This window comes from Lates calcarifer, linkage group LG12 (assembly GCF_001640805.2).
Source record: "Lates calcarifer isolate ASB-BC8 linkage group LG12, TLL_Latcal_v3, whole genome shotgun sequence".
In the NCBI taxonomy this organism is placed as follows: domain Eukaryota; kingdom Metazoa; phylum Chordata; class Actinopteri; family Centropomidae; genus Lates; species Lates calcarifer.
Window position 1 is genome coordinate 21,874,265 of NC_066844.1, and position 18,346 is coordinate 21,892,610.

The following is an 18,346-nucleotide window of genomic DNA, read 5'->3' on the forward strand; positions in this document are numbered from 1 at the left end:
ACAAATTAATATTGTTTCAAAGCACACACTTTGTCACATGTGGGTTTGCATGCTATGTTTGTGTTTTGATATTTATCTTTGACTTTCTAAATAGGTTGGATTTCTTGATAGGTTGCTGGGAAACACTTTCTGATTATTTGTTCGTCTTTCCTTTATACTAATCACCACTGAATTTAGGGTCCCCAAGGGCTGAATAATGATGTAATTATAGGAAATAAGCAGGAAGGGGTGGGAACAGCATTCTTTCAAGGCAATGCAATGCTTATTCTTCTCTCTGTTCCTTATGCTTTTACATGTATTTGTACACAAGTCTGATATGTTATAAAGTTAACCAGGAAGTTTGATTGAGCCTTAAGACAGTCAGCTACTTATCTTTTGAGTCATACTTTTTGAACTTTGAGTCCGTGCTGTTAGAGAGTGGTGGTTTGACTGCAGGAGGGCAGAAGACAGACATTTGTCATGTTCTTGCATATCTGGGATTTATTTGGAGAGATGTTTCACTGCCAGTTGTGGCAGTGATCTCATCATGTTTTAATGAGGCAGCAGAGAAGACAGAAGGCCATGAGAAAAACCAGAGGCAGAGAGACAGAAAAAAGGAGGAGCCTGCTTGCTCATTACGTCATTTATTAGTCTTGAGAACAGATTTATTGTCCACTGGAGAATCTCTGCTTGGTTGTGTATATATGCGAATGTGTGTTGGGCTGGACATAGAGGAGAAAAAGAGCGACAGCTGACTGCGGAGAGTTTCTTACAGAATATCTTCAGCTACTACTTCAACCATCATGTCCCAAGTAAGTCCACTGTTTGAGTTTTCAAAACAGGACATAGCTCATGTTTTTAAAAGGGATTGTTGCGGACATGATGTGCCAGAAACCTCTGATGTGTTGTTGTACTGCCCCCCAGCCAGGTCAGGAAGAAGATGAACAAATGCAGCGTCCTGAGGTGAGAGAAGAAGACCTGACTGAAGCCAAAAGCAAACTGGGCACAGGTGGGCCAGCAAAGAGCAAGACGTTTGAAGTAATGGAGGAGTGCGGTAAGGACACACACACACACATGCAGTCATATGATTTGACACTACTCTTACAAGGTGGAAGTGAAAGGAAACAGTCTTTTTCTTTGTGTCTGGTTAAGCTAAGATTCGATTTTGGCAGTGAGTTTGTGTGAGAGGCGTTTCTCATGATGCTCGAGTTTCCACTCCATATACAGAGAGGAAAAGGAGGGTTGTAATAATGATGGGAGATTCCTGTCAAACTGTGCGCTCTCTCTCACCCAGTGGGATGAGAAATGAGTGTGTGTGTTTAAAGAGCATATCCACAATCTTACATAACCCTTCTTCCTGCCTCATTAACAGTGAAATATTCTTATCGCTCTTTCTCTTCCTTCACAGAGAAAATGGGTAAAGTTGCTCCCTCTGTGTTCAGCGGAGTGAGGTCAGGAGCAGAGACTGCTTTCAACACACGCTCGACTCGACCAGTCAGGAAGTAGCAGGGGACTTTCTGACCATGATTGGACAACACCTGTTCCATGTTAGGAGGTTTGAGATCAGTTGTTTTCCAGCTGTACTTCAGTCTATGAAACATCTTACTTAAAGCCCTTTTTTAGTGTCCTCATCTTGTTAATCAGTCCTGTGAGTGGTTTTGCACTAAAACAGTTTAGTTGTCACGTTTTTGCACTTATATGATACTGATTAATAAGTTCATAATGAATCCTATAATTTCTATATACATATATAATTTTTAAAATAGAAAATGCTTATGCTTAAATGTTTATTTTGCCATTACTGTGGTTTCTTCTTACTGGCATTCATCCACTGTTTATGGTGCAGGTTAATTAAAAAAAAAAAAAAAACACACAACCATGTGCAATACAGTTGAACATATGAAAGAACTGCTAAACATCAGTGAGCCTTGCACGCATTCCTAAATTTATACAAAAAATGACTAAATGAATAATTTGTTTCCTAGGGTTGTACTTGGACTGTGATAGTTTGTTAAATGTAACAATTATGGTAAAAATGTATAACCTGAAATCTCTTAAATATTCAGTAATGTAGTAAATGTCAGTAAAATTTAAATGCTAAAGAAAAAATACAAAGGAAAATGTATGTCAATTTGTGTTTTTCCTTTTTATTCAAAAATTATTTTCATCAACAAACGAAATTAATAAAACGTAAAATTTATTAGAACTACTACAGTAAATGCAGTGGAAGCAGGGACACTAGAATGAGCCATGGTGGAGAGAGTGATGGAAAAAAATGCAAAGAAACTAAGCATGGAACAAGATTGAAGACATACAGTGAACCATGTAACAACTGGCTGATAACACCAGCTCTGCGTTGGAAAAGAAAAAAATCCAGTTTATTTCATAAACTTGTGATGTTGGTCTTGGAGGATTTTGGCGGAGGACTTGGCGTCGTAGAACAGCTCGTTGATTTCCTCTACCTGCTCCCTCTCCACCGTCTCTTTTCCCTGAACGCGACCCAGCAGACTGGCTGGTGTCAGCAGCTGCACTGCATATCTGTGAGGGAAATATAAGCCTTATAAATATAGACTTTTATTTTTGAACGTTTTCCTTAAAATTTCAACCTCAGTTATAGTTTTGTGTTACAATAACATACGTTTATGTTATTACTTCAAATGCACTTTTTCCCCTTATGATTTGGCACCAAATAGGACTAAATATGGTGGTACCCACCAAAAATGCAAATATGGATTCAATTTGCTGAATTTTGCTAAGCAAAAAAATTTAACTTAACAATTAATTTTCTTTTTCCTCAGTTGATTATAGTTTCTGTGGAGAAACTGGGACATTTAATGTAAAGCTGCTCGTTCTTCGCTTTATTCAGTGACAAACAAAATGTTGTGTCTTTACCTGAGGGTGGTCTTTGTGCCGATCTCTGCCAGGTGTGTAAGTGCTTCCTCGCTGATGTTGATCCCCTCAGTCTGAGCACGGATCTTGATGATCTACAGAACCACAGCGTCATTAGAGACACAGGCACAGACAAGATGTCAGACGTCACACTGTGAAGATACTGCAAATCTCAGACTCACCTGCTTCATCTCCTGTGGCGTGTACAACATGGTGCGGATGATCATGACTCTGTCCAGTAAGTCCAGAGGAATCCCATGTGGAGAGCTGATGTCCTCTGTCCCCCTGGTGAACAACAGATGATTCTTAACACGACAAATCAAGTGAGAAAACCACTCTGTTCTGCTTCAGGTTACATATTGTGTCTCTCGCATAAAAACATTTTAGACATTTACCTAATTAAACAGTTTCCCCTGTTGGAGGCGAACACAACAATGGGGGCGATGGTGCTCTCGAGCGCCCGATGGAGGTAGGTGAAGCATTCGATGTCCAGCATGTGCACCTCGTCCACAAACAGCACGCCGGGTACGAGCTCAGCCACACCTTGATCAATGTAGCGGTTCACCACCTTGTTGATCTCAGCACGCAGCTTATCTAAAATGGGAAAAGGATAAAAGAGCGTTGATTGAAACACTAAAAGTCAACTACTGGTTTTGGTTTGGATTAAGGTAGTTGTACTTTTCCCCCCTACCTGTGATTTCCGTCTTTTTTGGCTTCATCAGTTGTCCCATCATGGAGAGAATGTCCTGTCCTCCCTAAGGTTGAACAATGAATAGTTATTTTTCTAAAATAGGGGAATTCCCCTTAAGACTTAATCAGCTGCACTGGTGCTACAGTTATGTACCTGGGGTCTGGCGTTTGCGACGTCCAGGTCGTGCAATGTCACATCTTGCACTATCTCCTTCTTCTTGTGGACATCACCTTTGGGCAGTGGCACATACTCCTCTGCCTCCAGATCAAACTCTGTTGCAAAGGTGTCACAGCGACCTTGTCTCTGCAAAGACAGAGTAATACCAGAGTGTTAATAATTTAGAAAAACCCTACTCACTCTTTAACAAAGATGAACGTATCTTCTGGACAACAGTGAAACAAAGACAGCACATGAGAGAGCAGGTGTATGATTGAACCCAGTGCCAGCCCACGGCAGAGAGCAGGCTATGTGGCTGAGGGATGAAAGTGTTTGAGAGGGCAGGTCATGAGATGGCTGTCAACAGTAACAAATGTGTCGTCCAGCCCTCTCTCCCCTGGCCTCTAACTAGAGCCGACCTGCTCCCCCATCGAACCCCGGCCCACCTGTACTGATTAAAGGAGCCGTCATCGCAGCCTGTCAACACAGGCCGCAAGCTCCGCTGCTGGAAAAGAGGCATTGTGGGAGATGGTGAGATAGAGGGAGCGTGAAGAGCTGCAGGAATGAGAGAGGCTCATTCCAGGGTACAGTAGAAACGCAGCAGAGCTTTCATGCAGAGCTAAGAGAGATGAAAGAATGTCACCGTGAAGGGCGGAAGAGGACATGCAAGACAGAAAACACTCATCTTTGGCCTGACCAAGAATTTCTTAAAGTTGTTTCTTGAAATATCTTCAGGTGAATTAGAATCTCTAATCAACTAAATAAGATTTATGACAACTGTGAGGCGCTAACACGTAAAATATAGCAATACCTTGACAGCTCCACTGTTGGCTTCAATGTAGATGACGTCTCCGACTTCCACACGCTCTTTCTGAAGACTCTCATAAATACTGGGATCCAGCTAAGGAAATGAGATGAGAGATATTAAGTAACATACTGGGTTCCTACCTTCATCAGTGTCTTCATCAGTGTATGTCATTGTGAAACATTACATGTTAGTGCATGCTAATCAAACAAACAAGGGTCAGATGAACAGACGCAGTTGTAAACAAAATAGTTTCTTAGGACACACGTGGGGAATAAGAGAGAAGGTGTTTTTTTTCATCTGGGGGATGCTGTTGATAAAATAGCAGTAGAACAAGTACAAATAATGCAGGATAGAAAACACAGATTATTATTATAGTTCCCAATCTGACCTTGAGCTGCTTTGTGCCTTTGCCTGTCTTCAGACCAATGATGACGTGGCTGATGGTTTTCCCGTAGCCACCCATGGGATTCTCAGTCTCACAGGGGGTCAGCTCAGTCACCTCCCCTTCATACACCTCCTTTGTCTCTTTGATACGCAGTCCTGAAGGCAGGCAACATTACAGTCACACACACATGCAGAGTACAGAGTTAAGAACTCAATTGGGTCTTTATATTCCTTCATCAACTAAGCCGCCACGTCCCTCAGTCTACTGGACAATGCGTTTTATTACAGGGAGAGAACATGTGTGCGCGTGCCCATGAAATGTCTGGGGCACCGTTCTGTGTAAGACGATCACATTCTTGTTCCTCTTTCATCCAGCCTGTGGCCCCGAGTATGAGCAGCACGCAGGTGGATGATCCTCTGTGATGGGGGTCAGAGAGCGCGGCTTAAGTCAGGGGCTGTATGTCAAGGTGCTCTTATCGACAGGGTGATGACAACCTTCAAATGAAACCCACTCCCCCTGCGGATCCTGTTCTAGGGGAGGAGCAAAGGTGCTGATGACCACCTCTCCCCTCTACCTAAGCTCCATTTCCTCCCCTGCGACAGGTATCATCAGCAGTCAGACAAACCCCTCTCCCCCCTCTCAGGCCTTCCTTCCTTCTCAACACCACTCTCATAAATCCGCTGTAGTGAGTGTTGCCTTTCAGCTCAGGAGGATGGTGTGAGCAGGACACCTTGCTCTTTCTGCCCAAGGACTCCTCACTGACGGACTCAGTGCACACACACAAGGTAATTTTACACCAACAGATGCAAGAATCACAGGAATAAGAAAATCAGAGGAACTTTGTTTCTCACTGCACCTCAAGCACAATTAAAGGCTCAGTTCTGCCAATTTAGCAAACATATTTGACAAGTTTGATTTTATCTGCTGAAACTTATACTACCAACACAATGTAAAAGGAGGGAATTAAATTGGTTTTGTGTTTTTTCAGAGACAATGTTAGAGTCATGACGTTGCCATAGGAAATCTGGTGATTACGATTTCTACACATCTATTTCCTTTTACTTTAGCATCTGCCCTCTCACCTTGCTACTATGGTAGTAATTTTGAAATCTGATCTATTGATTTATTATTTCAGTTACACTCACCAATGGCCCTCCTGAAATTTTCCATCAGTACTTCTGTTTTTTTAATTTCTGATGAGTAGACCTCACTGCCAACCATAGGGCAGAAAGGCACCTTGTTTCCCAGCTCCTGTGCTATAGCCAAGGCGAGAGCAGTCTGAGGGGAGGAGAAGAAGAGAAGGGATTTATGGTCAATCTGCAGCGACAACAGAAGCCACTTTCACTTAAGTTTTACCTCTGTCTTGTTAGTGAATGATCTCTTACCTTTCCTGTTCCTGGTGGCCCTGCTAGTAACACTGCCCTTCCTGCCATCTTTTTTGAGCGAATGAGCTCCACAATGATGCCACAAGCCTGGAGAGTGACAAGAAGAATATAACGCCATTATATATTGTCATACAATGGTAATAGTAGTGTTTTTTAATTAAGATAACATTGCTGGACAACTGTGAATGATACAAATCAACAAATCTTCCATGACTGGAGTCACACTTTGCCGTTATCCTCGTTTATTATTTATAAAAAGGGTTGTACCAATAGCAGGGTATTACTATGATTTCAGGCTGTGAAGTATCTCTACAAAATATCTCCATGTGTCTCCTTTGTTTATAAATCAGTTTATGAAGACTATGTGTTAGCTTGTTAATGCTGGCTTTTTGTCACTGAATTGGTGACACAATATGGATACATATAGTCTTTGTTTAGGATACCACATCTTATTTTTATTCTAATGTAGGTCTTCCAGAGAAAATATCTCTGTACCTAAATAAAGTCACCACTGGTGCTGTTAGTGTTTGTCTACATAGCATATCGATTTGTCTCTACGTTAATCTATATATTTTCTATACATATATTATATATTGGGGAAAACTGAATGGATGTGACTTCTGTTTAGGGTGGACTTTCCCTTTAATTCACCTCTGACCTGAGTGTGAAACAGCGACCCCACTGTGCTAATTCAGCTAGCATTTTGCTGCCGCCTGAATTAAGCTAAATCTTCCCTGCAAAAAAATCATCAGCTTTATAAATCATTCTTTCGAGCAATACAAGAACAACGTAACTGCAGTGAAACGTGAATATTACCTCTCTTGCAGCCTCCTGGCCCACCAGACCACATGCTGTCTGTTTAGCATTCCCGGCCTCGTCTAGCCCGAGTCCTTTGACATGACTGTGAGAGGCAATTCGCTGAGTCTTCGTGGTGCTTTTTACCTCCTCGATCTTCATAGTTGTGTTACTTGTACAAATGTGTGATGTAAAAACTGCAAAGCAGGGTTAAGGTGCATAAAAACGTCTCCTATGTGTCAGATTATTTCTCCCCGCCGCAATCGGCGCCGAAACTCAAAACACAGGGAAATCGGTTTCCATGTGGGTAACTAGGGAAAATCAGCGGAAGTGATACCCTGGAGTACCGCCCATTTTGTTCGTTAAGTAACATTATTGGATGTTGTGAACTCATACAAAATATTCATTAGCTAAAACTCCTGTCAATCATTTAAAATCACTCAAAACCCCGCCCTTCAGAGTTTTCATTTCCGTTTGTGTTTCAGCTGCCTCGTCGTAGTAGAAACTGCTAGAAACTTGAGAGTTCGTTGATAAGAGTCGCAAATGAATGCATAATTTAAAAGATAGTGGTCTTTCGTAATTCGTTTAACATTTTACAGATATGTTTTAATCAAAGTGTTATTATAGTAGAACAGTTTTCCTTTCTTCCACTCTTGTAAGCTACAGAAAAAACGTTCCGCTTTAGCATGTTGTCAGGAGTGACTGGTTACAGGGAAGTAGTTTCTCCTAAATGTTTAAGTAAAGTCCTCTTTGAAGCTAAGTATATGTTGTGAGCTACAGACTAATTTAAACATCTTGTTGTTTGCTGTGTGTCGGTTTTAATTAACGTGTGCCAACGACGGAAAAGTAAGCGGACAACCAGAAGCACCGCCTGGTGTTTCAGTTGGTGCTGAGTTCAACGTTCAGGTCAGAGTGAAGAAAAACACGCTACACCAGTTAACGGTCAAAATGTCAGAGGCTGGTGGCGACAGTCGCACTAAAACATTAAATTTCAACGTTGGAGTGCTCGGACATGTCGACAGCGGGAAGACGTCGCTGGCCAGGGCGCTGAGCAGCACCGCCTCCACGGCTGCCTTCGACAAGAACCCGCAGTCCCGTGAGAGGGGCATCACGCTGGACCTCGGCTTCTCCTCCTTCACGGTGGATCTGCCTGATCAACTGCGGGACAGCGGGGGGCAGCAGCAGTATGACAGCCTGCAGTTCACCCTGGTGGACTGCCCGGGACACGCCTCTCTTATCCGGACTATCATTGGGGGTGAGCTCTTTGAATTCTTCAGGTTTTGGTGTCACATGTCACTCTGATGACAGCAGATGGACTGGTCGTAAACACATCATAGGATACATACAGGCAGGATATGTTGACCACCACAACAGCGTAGCTGATGATACAGACTGAGGCGAAAGCAGCCATACTTCACCAGCTAACACTCAAAATGTACCAGTCACTTAGGTACTGTCATGCAGTCCATCAACCTTGAAATATATTCGAACCCTATGAAGGTTTAATGTTCTTATCTGAAATTCTTTAGATTCTGTATTAGAACCATCTCTGAACATTATAAACTTCATGAAGGTAGGATTTATTGCACGACTGTTTTGGATTGCATTAGTTTTTGCCAGTTGTACCAAATAAACTACCAACTGAGTTCAAACACAGCTGAAGATAAATAAATGCCCTTTAGGTGGGTGTTTTTCACTGTATACTTATCATAGCAAGATAGCAGAGAGCAGGTGCTGCTACTTAGGTGTTTCTGTTTGATCCACGTGTCCTAATAAGTCATGGCAGTGTGACACTGAACCAGCAATCATAATATTAGGATCACAATATCCATAACCTGGAAAATGGCTGAATACTGAAAAAACAGAAAAACAAATAGAGCGTCTGATTTTTAACCTGAAGTATTACAGATGAAGTGCACCTGAGTTTTGTGAGGAGTGAGGGGGAAAACAGGAAAAAAGCCTCTCAGGTCCTTTCAGTCTATGCAAACAAAGTCTGGCAGAAAACTCACATAAACAAATGACTAACAGCTGAACATTTCTATGTAATGCCCACAGTTAACACAAACTATATACTTTATACTGCCAGGCTGCATTACGTATGAGAACGTACTGCGATACTAGTAGCAGTTTCTGAATAACACTTCACAGCAGAGGATGAGATGATACGTTATTACATTTCCCACCATGTGTTCTTGACAAAGACCTGACTGTCTAAATGCTGCAGTCAGGGCCAGTGCAGGATGCTGTTTATATTCTCAGTTACTACACACAGATGTGACCTCTCCAGCAGAGGGCGCCTTCTCTCTGCAAGTGTTTAGGTTGACTGTGAGATATTGATTTGGATGTCTGGGAGAATGGAGAGAAATAACTACAGTAGTGTGTGGGTCTGGAGGAGATAATTACCTGCTTTCTCTTTTAGTACCTATTTGTCACTCAAGTGCACAGCCAAGATCCTGAGTCTTTAAACTTAGAGCACATGACTTAGGCAGACATTTATAGAAGAAATGGTCCTGGTATTAATGCGGACGTGAAGTGCTCAAACACCGAATGCTGCTTTGTCGTGTAACCAATATAAATTAAACCTATGAGCCGGTGGGGTGGCACATGCTGTAGATTAGGGAGGAAGGAAAGTGTGGGGATTGGGGTATGTATTAAACTTCCCCTCGTGTCCCAAGTGGGGAGAGCACAGGAAAGAGAGGGAGCCAAATAGAAGGAGAGAAAAGAGGGGAGCACAGGAAAGGGAGACTGCCAAAGTCAGGAAAAGAAAAGAGGGAAAGGAAAGACAACCAAGTGAGCTGCAGCTCTAGTTTCAACCCTCTAGCCTTTTACTCTCTCTTTACCTCTGTGCACCCCTCCCCTAATTTCTCTTCTTGTTCTGCTGTTATTCTTGGGTGTCTGCGTCCGTTCCTGTTTGTATTGCTGTTGTCGGCTTCATAGTCTCCTCATAGATTCTACTTTACATTTTTACTTTTTTTTTGAATAGAAGCACAACAGATGAGCAGCAAACATCAAATAACTATGCCACTGCATTTCTGTCTGCTGTTTTTTCCATGTCAGGGTAATAAGTTGATTATTGTTTGTATTTTCTGCCTTCTCTAGGTGCCCAAATTATTGACCTGATGATGCTGGTGGTGGATGTGGTGAAGGGGGTGCAGACCCAGACTGCAGAGTGTCTGCTGATAGGAGAGCTGACCTGCCCTTGCATGGTGGTCGTCCTGAACAAGATTGACCTCCTGCCACCCAACAAAAGACAGAGTGCCATTGAGAAGATGACCAAGAGACTGCACAAAACACTGGAGGGCACCAGGTCTGTAGTTAGTAACGTATAGTAAGTAAAATAATTAACTGGGATAAGTGTAGAGGGGAGAGGCTGTGAAATGTGGACCCAGGCAGCTAAGTGGTTTGTGGCATCCCATGTACTTCAAGTGGCCCAGGATTGAATCTCTTGTCAAATTTCCTCATTCAGCAAATGTTGTGTCTCCCACTATGCGTTCCAGCGGTCTCTCTGTGTGTGGGACCCACTTTTCATATCATTTCAATGATTTTTTACTCAAAGCAACTTAAATCATTACTTCAGCATCAAAGCATGAGGTAATTGCAGCATGTCTTTTTATTTCCTGTTGGCCAGATTTAAAGATTGTCCAGTGATTGCTGTGGCAGCAAAGCCTGGGGGCCCGGAGGCTCCTGACACAGAGGAGCCGCAGGGAGTGCCGGAGTTAATAGAGGTAAAGTCTGGGAACACACTGGTGCCCCTCCATTGTTATTATATCCAGTGACAGACTTTTATATAAACACATGACATACACATTTGCAATAAAAAAATAAACCCGTCAGTGCTCTCAGTTAGATGTATTATATAACTTACACTAGTTTTGGATTATGTCTGATATGTCTTTGGCATTTCTGTACTGAATTTTCTTGTTAGTTATTGGCCAACAAATTCACTAATGTCAGTATATATAAATTATTGATAAAGTACCTCAAACAGTACGAGGGGGCTTCAAAAAGTTCATGGAAAAAGGACAGTTGAAAAAACGGTTTAAGTTCTGATGTTTATTTTTGCTTTGCAACATGCATTTAACGGTTCATGTTAGAACATGTTATGACACGTTAGTACGAGAACGTACAGGTGCACTGAGATCAAAATCCCTGCATATGATTTTTAGCTAAGTACTTTTTCCACAAACTTTTTGAAGCCCCCTCGTATATGCAACCTTGCAGTAAAATGACAGCAATTATCTTTATGTGTGTGAATATCTGTGCTTTTCTTTTTGCCATTTTTGATTGTCTGCCTCAGCTTTTGAAGAAACAGACATACCTCCCTAAGAGAGACCCCGGAGGTGACCTTCTGATGGCTGTGGACCACTGCTTCTCCATCCGCGGTCAGGGAACAGTCATGACTGGCACCATCCTGCAGGGGTCGCTGGCCATCAATGACACTGTGGAAATCCCAGCACTAAAGGTATGCTCAAAAAAAGAAAAAAAAAACCAGACAGGAATTATGAATCTCTGATATTTACAAGCAAGTGACATTCCTAAGAGCTGCAAATGCTTTTGTAGAAACCACAGAGCTTCGGAAGTTCAGAAGTTGGCTGGAAGTGGGCAGACAGAGGGAGGGATAGCAGAGTAGGTTCAGAGGATGTTTCAGTTTAATGCAAGAGAAGGATGAGGGGACTGGGGGTGGACTGGCAGCACAGGAGCTGGGTAATACAGACCAGATGCAAACTTTCAGCTAGGCTCAGCAGTTTTGTCTGCAGTTGTCATGTTCACCTCTTGGTGGCAGCAGATGGCTAATTTAACATTCACTTTGGTGTCTTAACCTGGTCAACTACTGTTGATTTGGTCAGTGTGTGGTAGAGGACAAAAAACAGCCACAGAAACTACAATGACTGTTACACATAGATAGATAGAGGAATGATATAGACAAACATGCAGACAAATAGATGGATATCTTTTAACGGTCTGTTTGTATGCTTGTTTTTCTGGAGATGTATAATTTATTGAATCAAAGAAAAGGACATCAACTATATTTTTTCCACATTTTTAAAGTTTTTTATGAGGGCTTTATTTTATTTAGATATGATTTTACACCAGAAAATGTCCACCCGAATGTTTGTTCTTCAGAAATGCTATAAACCACTTACAGTAGTTTAAATTTTCCTAAGGCTTTTTGGCATGAATTGACTTCAGTAAATTTGATTTGAGTTGGATTGTGTCAGTCATTAATGGGATAAAGCAATATTTTGGGATCTGTTGGGTCTCTCTGTAAATTTTATAACATAAATAGTATGGTCTAGACCTGCTCTATATGTACAGTGCCTCGAGATAACTTGTGTTGTGAATTGCCGCTATATAAATAAAATTGACTTGACTTGACTAATCTATCTATCTATTAAAGAAATAAGCAGCTTAAACTGAAAGTTGTGCATATTTAATAAGCTGTTTACTTACCTATGTGCATATTTTATTGAGAAAATAAATTGTGCCTTTTCTCTGAAACAAGTTTATTATGTAAAATTAAATTAGGACCTGAGGAAATTATGGAAAATGTTAGGAGTTTTTAAATCAACCTATATTTCATATTTTGTGAAAAGATAATATTGTGAGCTATGAACTTTAAACAGCACAGTCACCGTGTACTCTGTGTTTGTGTGTGTGTGTGTGTGTGTGTGTGTGTGTGTCCTGTATCTATGTACCCAGTCCTTTCCCAATCTGTTCTGTTAAAATTGTTTATTAAATTATTATTAATAAAAAATATGTTATTTGTTTCAAAACATGTTTACACTGTGTAATTTTTGCATTTTGTTTTCTGATATCAGGTGACAAAGAAGATAAAATCGGTGCAGATGTTTCGGAAGCCAGTGTCGGGGGCCATGCAGGGGGATCGTGTGGGCGTGTGTGTGACACAGTTTGACCCTAAACTGTTAGAGCGGGGTGTGGTATGCACCCCAGGGTCCCTGCGCACTCTCTATGCAGCCATCATCTCTGTTAGGAAGATAGGCTACTTCAAGGGCTCTCTCGCCACTCGTGCCAAGTTCCACATCACCGTGGGTCATGAGACAGTCATGGCAAGGGTGACCTTCTTTGGCCTGCCACCTGCGGGTGTCTCTGAACCCCCCTCTGACACTAAACCACCACCGTCGCTGCCCTGCTCCCTGGACACACCCTTCACCTTTGACAGGGAGTACTTCCACCAGGATGAGTATGTCACAGGCCAGGGAGAAACGAGTTCTGGACCTGACCCAGAGCAATGGGCCCTGTTGGAGTTTGAGCGACCTGTCACATGTCCATCACTAAGCCTTGTGATTGGCTCCAAGCTGGACACAGACATCCACGCCAATGCGTGCCGGTTAGCCTTCCAAGGCCGTCTGTTGCAGGGGTTTGAAGATAAAAGCTATGCTGAGACTGCCCTGCCTCGTCTGCGCATCTATAAGACCAAACACAAGGAGGGACAGGTGGAGAGAGTGAGTGGATACTCGATCATTTGTCTGTTATTTAAAATCATCAACCATTCCTCTTACACTTGAGTTTTGTCTTTGCTCCTCTGCCCTCTCTGTCACCTTGTGCTTCTTCTGGCTGTGGTTCTTTGGATGTTTCTCATTGCTGGTGGCACTGGAGCGTGCCTCTCAGACAGAGCCCCTATTGTATATTCATAAACAGACACGTACACACAAACAAGCATGCATATGCAGCCCTGCTGAACAGTGTTTGAGGTATGGGCTGGCATGCATTCCTTAGCATGTGCTGTGACACAGAGGTGTGTGTGGGTGGCCGCCTGACGCCACTTGCCCTGTCTAGCTGTCAGAGGCTGGCGCTGTTTGGACACACCTGAGTGGCACAGGAATACCCACATGACTGTCTGTTAACCCGACTGTTCCCTCACTTCCCTCTGGCTCAGCATCTTTCCTTCTCTCACCCTACTCCTCTCTCTCTCTTTCTCTCTCTCACACACGCATGCTGTCTTGATTTTCATTCTTGTGTGATCGCTGTTACGTTCTGTCCTAAATCCGAGTTCCAGTTCATACTGATCTATATCTCACCTTATCTAATTCTGTTGTTTTTGTATTTACTTCAACATCTGATTTGACAGTTTTTCAAAAATTTAACATGGTCCCCCGACTTGCAGTTTGCATTTTCGGTTAAAGATGTTATTAATCCTGTCATTCTGCGTGTTACAGTTAGATTTCTCTCTGTAGAGCCTCGTGCGGGGTTTACATTCAGGTCAGGGGTCAAGTGTATGAACTAGTTTCCTGCTGTTAGCACCTCAGGCTGTTGACAGCTCCAGTCACTGACGCAGGAGTGTGCGAGAGGTCAGACCATGGTCACGTGACGTTGCATTTGTCGCTCATCTGTCTCCCAGAAAGAGTCAGTCATGTTTCAAGACTTAAGAATTCCCTTTCGTAAAAAGAACACATTACTGGCATTGTTGAGATATGACGGCCTCATCCAGTCACAATTCATACGGTCTGTCAGATGTGTATAGCAACTGTAATTTTTTTTAATCAGCGCATCAGTCACGCTTGAGGGACGTCAGGGTCAAATGTTCAAGAATGAATGCGGGTTAGGAAGAAGAGAGAGGAAGAGCTGGCGGTGGGGGGTTAGCAGGAGACAGAGTGGTGCCCTCCTGTTATCAGATTAGTGGCAGGTTAGATCGACTTAGTGATGGATGATAAGCAAGAAATACAAACAAATACAGCATAAAATGTGCAGGAGGATGAAAGAGAGAGTGCTAGACAGCCAGGCGGCGAGCCTCAAAGAATGTGGCTGACGAGGAATGGTGCGGTTGATGAGGGCGCGGGGCAGAGGATGAGCTCTTCCTCCTCATCCAGCCATGGTGGCAGAGGGAAATCATGGCAACCCGCAAGATCTAGACATCAGAGGAAGGAAGCAGGAGATCAAACTAAATCACATCCTAACATTTTCACAGCCATATTTAGATCACATGCTTGCACACTATTTAACAAGCACTTCCAATCACATCTGTCACATTTAGAGCTTTCATTATATTTGTCATTAATTCTTCAGCCCATAAACTCTTTCCAATTCTTCTGTGCTCAGGTGAGTGATGATTATACTGTGATCGGCCGCAACCTGTTCAAGAAAGAGACCAACCTCCAGCTGTTTGTGGGGTTGAAGGTCACGCTGTCGACGGGTGAGAGTGGCGTTATCGAGGGTGGGTTTGGACAGAGCGGGAAGTTCAAGATTCGGATACAAGGTAAGGACTTCCAAATGTCATGACACTAGAAAAACTAATGGTGCTGCACATATCAAACTCATTCGGTGCTTTTGATTTAGTGCAGTCTGCCTTTGGACAGCATAGATAAATATCACTCTTCATCAATACACACATCCAGAGCAGTTTCTCTATCTTTTCTTTCGGTTTTGGGGTTTTGCGGACAGTTTTCAGGATGTGGTAAGAGCGGTAGGCCCGACATCCCAAGCCACATTCCCAGGATTCCTCTGGGGATCGCCTGTGTTCCGGGGGAAGTCTGTTCTCTGTTTATTTTACCTTCTGTTGCTCCAAACCCATGGCTCCACACCGGGAGGGGAGAGAAAACAAAAACATTTAGAAAGAGAACCTCACCTACATCCTCTTCACTGCCTCACACTTGCATACTCAAAAGTCTCAGACACACTGACTCACACATCTTCTGGCATGAACATAATGCAGACATTCAGTTGTATTCATCTGAGACTCCCCGTGGGCATTAGGACAAAGATGACACTATTCCTCTGATAAGGGCTTGGTCAAATAATCGATACGGCAGTACACCTGTATAAAGTCTCTTACTGAACTCGATCAATATATTGGTATCAGTGTCATAATAGGTTTAGGTCTATCTTTCCTCTACTGCAGAGATTTAAAGTGATGTTTTGTGTTGTGGCCTTGTAGCCTTTTACAAGTTGTATATTTGAATGATTTCACACACATGAACATATTGGTGTGTTTGTAAAAGGTGAGAACTCCTTCAAATTTGATCTTATTTGTATATAAAATTCTGCCAAAGTGAAAGCCCTCTATAATGTCGTCAATGTTTGGGTGGTACAGTGAACCCTCGTTTATCGCGGGGGTTACGTTCCAAAAAGAACCCGCGATAGGCGAAATCCGTGAAGTAGTCAGCTTTATTTTTTACAATTATTATACAATACAATACTGTACTATAGAATGAAACCAAAGATCAAAACCTGTTTTCAGGCCCAAGCATTTGTTTAAGAAATAAAAATATAAACGTTTTCTTACAAATAACTATGATAGTTTTTAGAAATTCTGTAAAATAATAATTTTAATAATCAATACGAGGTTGGACACATTGTGACTCGCGTATTTCACAGTCCCTCTGACTGTGCCTCTTTGTCCTGACTCCGCTCCGCTGTAGCGTCTGCGAAGGCTGTGGTGCAGGTGTCTTTTTCCGAGAGAAGAACATAGTTATGGGTAGTTGTTGGTGCTCTTTTTTTCTTCTGGGCAAGAAGATTCTTATAAAAAAAGCATAAAAAAACTGCACTAAAAAAATCTGCGAAACAGCGAAGCCGCGAAAGGTGAACCACGTTATAGCGAGGGTTTTTTCATAAGGACACATACATAAGATGAAGAAAATGAATGAAAGAGTCTGCCTGCTTTTATGCAGATTTCATTGTTAGATATTCTCTGCAGCTCATACCTGCATTTTTCTTCCCATAGGTACAACTAATTATTATTTCCATTATCAGTTAATCCACCTATTACTTTCTCAATTGTGTGATTAATAGTTTGATCTACAAAATGTCTGAAAATAGTGAAATATGCCCATCACAGTACAAAACTCACAGATATTAATCATGTTGTTTCATAAGACAAGGAAAAGCAACACATTTTCACATTTAAGAAGCTGTAAAGAGAGAATTTTCACCATTTTTGCTTGGAAAATGGCTTATACAGTTAATTGACTATCAAAATGGTTGTAGACTCTTTTCTGTCAGTCGATTATGTGATTAGTCAAACGTAGGCCTACTACGATGCAGCCTTACAGATGCGTAACTCTTTGCCAGTGACACCTCCTGGAGCTTTTTGTGACAGTAACTGATATTAATGTTGTAGGGGAACTCAGCAACAGATCAGCCTGTTTCTGACCTCATCATTAGTATCTGATTCACTCACATTGAATGTGTTACAGTTTGTCTCTGGTCTCAGGGGACAACAAGATTATCATTCCTACGTGCTCTTATCTGGTCTATGCACTGAAAACTCAGTGGTTTAAACCTGGTGTTATGTTTCACCCCCCAAAATAAATGTGCTGCCAGCTTAACTGCTGACCTCATTTAATTTGTCCACAGAAGCCAGTTTATCCACTTTTGGTTCTTGCTGGGTGTTAATTTTGGACCTTGTCTGATAAACGCTGCGTGATGAGTCAGCCACTAGTCAAAATCCTAATGCATCAGATGCACTTATCTTGATGCTTAGACTTCAGCGACAGTCACATTCCTCTTACAGTATGTGAAGTATTTTTATTATATAGTAGATGAGGTAGATGTTTTTTATGTTTTTGCAGTCATATACCTAGAAATGTATTTGAAGACAAACATTTAAAAGTGCAATTTCTTTGTGTCACTTGTATGTGAACACAAAACATTTAAGTTTTGGTATATGAGCATGTTCTTTGGTGGTAAACGGACATTTTCAGCTGATCATAGATAACAAGAAGAGATTTCTGGCTGGGCTGCAACCATAACAACCCTCACACTGGCATAACGATAACAAGAAGAATGCTGGCGCCGCTGTACGTGAGGTCAGACAGCCAGCGTGTAAAGCAGCGAACCCAGAACATTTCCTACCTTCCGTGTGTGAAACGGCAAACAAGCAGCCAGTTTCTCTCCTCAAAAACATGCATACACAGAAAGACAAGCGAGGCAGATATGGTGGCATAGAAGGAATTTGTAGTCCTCGCATGAGGAGTGTTGAACGGCGACTCAGCATTCCCAGGAAACAGCTCAGTGCGGCTGAGAACGAGGCCAGAGTGCAGGAGGAGCAATGAGTGTGTCTAAGCAGATAGAGGAGACACGATATTGGGGTGCACGTGTCAGGATGAAGCAGATGAGCCTAAGGCAGAGGCTCGAGGAGCGACTGAGGCATTTTCATCAGTTACATCAGGAGGATGAAGACATCAGTTGATCTTGAGGTCAGCACACTGAACAGGCTCCAGCACTGATAGAGCACCTACTGTACACGTAACAGGGAAGAAAAGATCTCTGATGCATCAGATATACCTACACTGAGGTGATTA

At 42.3% G+C, this 18,346-nt stretch overlaps 3 protein-coding genes across 8 annotated transcripts in view; 2 read left to right on the plus strand and 1 right to left on the minus strand.

Moving 5' to 3' along the window:
- The first annotated feature begins 321 nt into the window (after nucleotides 1-321).
- Nucleotides 322-2,110, plus strand: mustn1a (musculoskeletal, embryonic nuclear protein 1a). The gene is made up of 3 exons (XM_018673536.2): nucleotides 322-791; nucleotides 904-1,033; nucleotides 1,388-2,110. The coding sequence occupies exons 1-3, from the start codon at nucleotides 783-785 to the stop codon at nucleotides 1,483-1,485; spliced, it is 237 nt and encodes a 78-aa protein (XP_018529052.1). The 5' UTR covers nucleotides 322-782; the 3' UTR covers nucleotides 1,486-2,110.
- ruvbl1 (RuvB-like AAA ATPase 1) lies at nucleotides 2,107-7,402 on the minus strand. Its single transcript, XM_018673533.2, has 11 exons — nucleotides 7,110-7,402; nucleotides 6,294-6,380; nucleotides 6,054-6,186; nucleotides 4,912-5,063; nucleotides 4,527-4,616; nucleotides 3,713-3,862; nucleotides 3,560-3,623; nucleotides 3,264-3,462; nucleotides 3,051-3,153; nucleotides 2,872-2,963; nucleotides 2,107-2,517 (listed from the first exon to the last, which is right to left on the minus strand). The coding sequence occupies exons 1-11, from the start codon at nucleotides 7,248-7,250 to the stop codon at nucleotides 2,358-2,360; spliced, it is 1,371 nt and encodes a 456-aa protein (XP_018529049.1). The 5' UTR covers nucleotides 7,251-7,402; the 3' UTR covers nucleotides 2,107-2,357.
- A 140-nt stretch (nucleotides 7,403-7,542) lies between these two features.
- The window catches only part of eefsec (eukaryotic elongation factor, selenocysteine-tRNA-specific), an 82,977-nt gene continuing 72,173 nt past the window's right edge, over nucleotides 7,543-18,346 (plus strand). For 3 of the 6 annotated variants that reach the window (XR_001960625.2, XR_001960626.2, XM_018673527.2), the window contains exons 1-6: nucleotides 7,543-8,343; nucleotides 10,188-10,395; nucleotides 10,717-10,813; nucleotides 11,386-11,550; nucleotides 12,908-13,552; nucleotides 15,147-15,303. Coding sequence is in view for 2 of the 6 variants with exons in the window: in XM_018673527.2 (XP_018529043.1) it covers nucleotides 8,037-8,343; nucleotides 10,188-10,395; nucleotides 10,717-10,813; nucleotides 11,386-11,550; nucleotides 12,908-13,552; nucleotides 15,147-15,303 (1,579 nt within the window). In the remaining 4 variants the exon portion in view is untranslated. Of the gene's footprint in view, nucleotides 8,344-10,187; nucleotides 10,396-10,716; nucleotides 10,814-11,385; nucleotides 11,551-12,907; nucleotides 13,553-15,146; nucleotides 15,304-15,488; nucleotides 18,340-18,346 lie in introns of all 6 variants that reach the window. The other 3 variants (XR_007814357.1, XR_007814358.1, XM_018673525.2) reach the window with 3 other exon arrangements.

Excerpts from the sequence above, each read along its gene's own strand:
- mustn1a (XM_018673536.2), top strand. Across the intron at positions 1,034-1,387 it reads TGAAGTAATGGAGGAGTGCG|AGAAAATGGGTAAAGTTGCT; the intron begins GTAAGGACACAC and ends CTTCCTTCACAG.
- ruvbl1 (XM_018673533.2), bottom strand. The coding sequence starts at position 7,250 with ATGAAGATCGAGGAGGTAAAAAGCACCACGAAGACTCAGCGAATTGCC. Across the intron at positions 5,064-6,053 it reads AAATTTCAGGAGGGCCATTG|GACTGCGTATCAAAGAGACA; the intron begins GTGAGTGTAACT and ends GCCTGCCTTCAG. Across the intron at positions 4,617-4,911 it reads AAGGCACAAAGCAGCTCAAG|CTGGATCCCAGTATTTATGA; the intron begins GTCAGATTGGGA and ends TCATTTCCTTAG.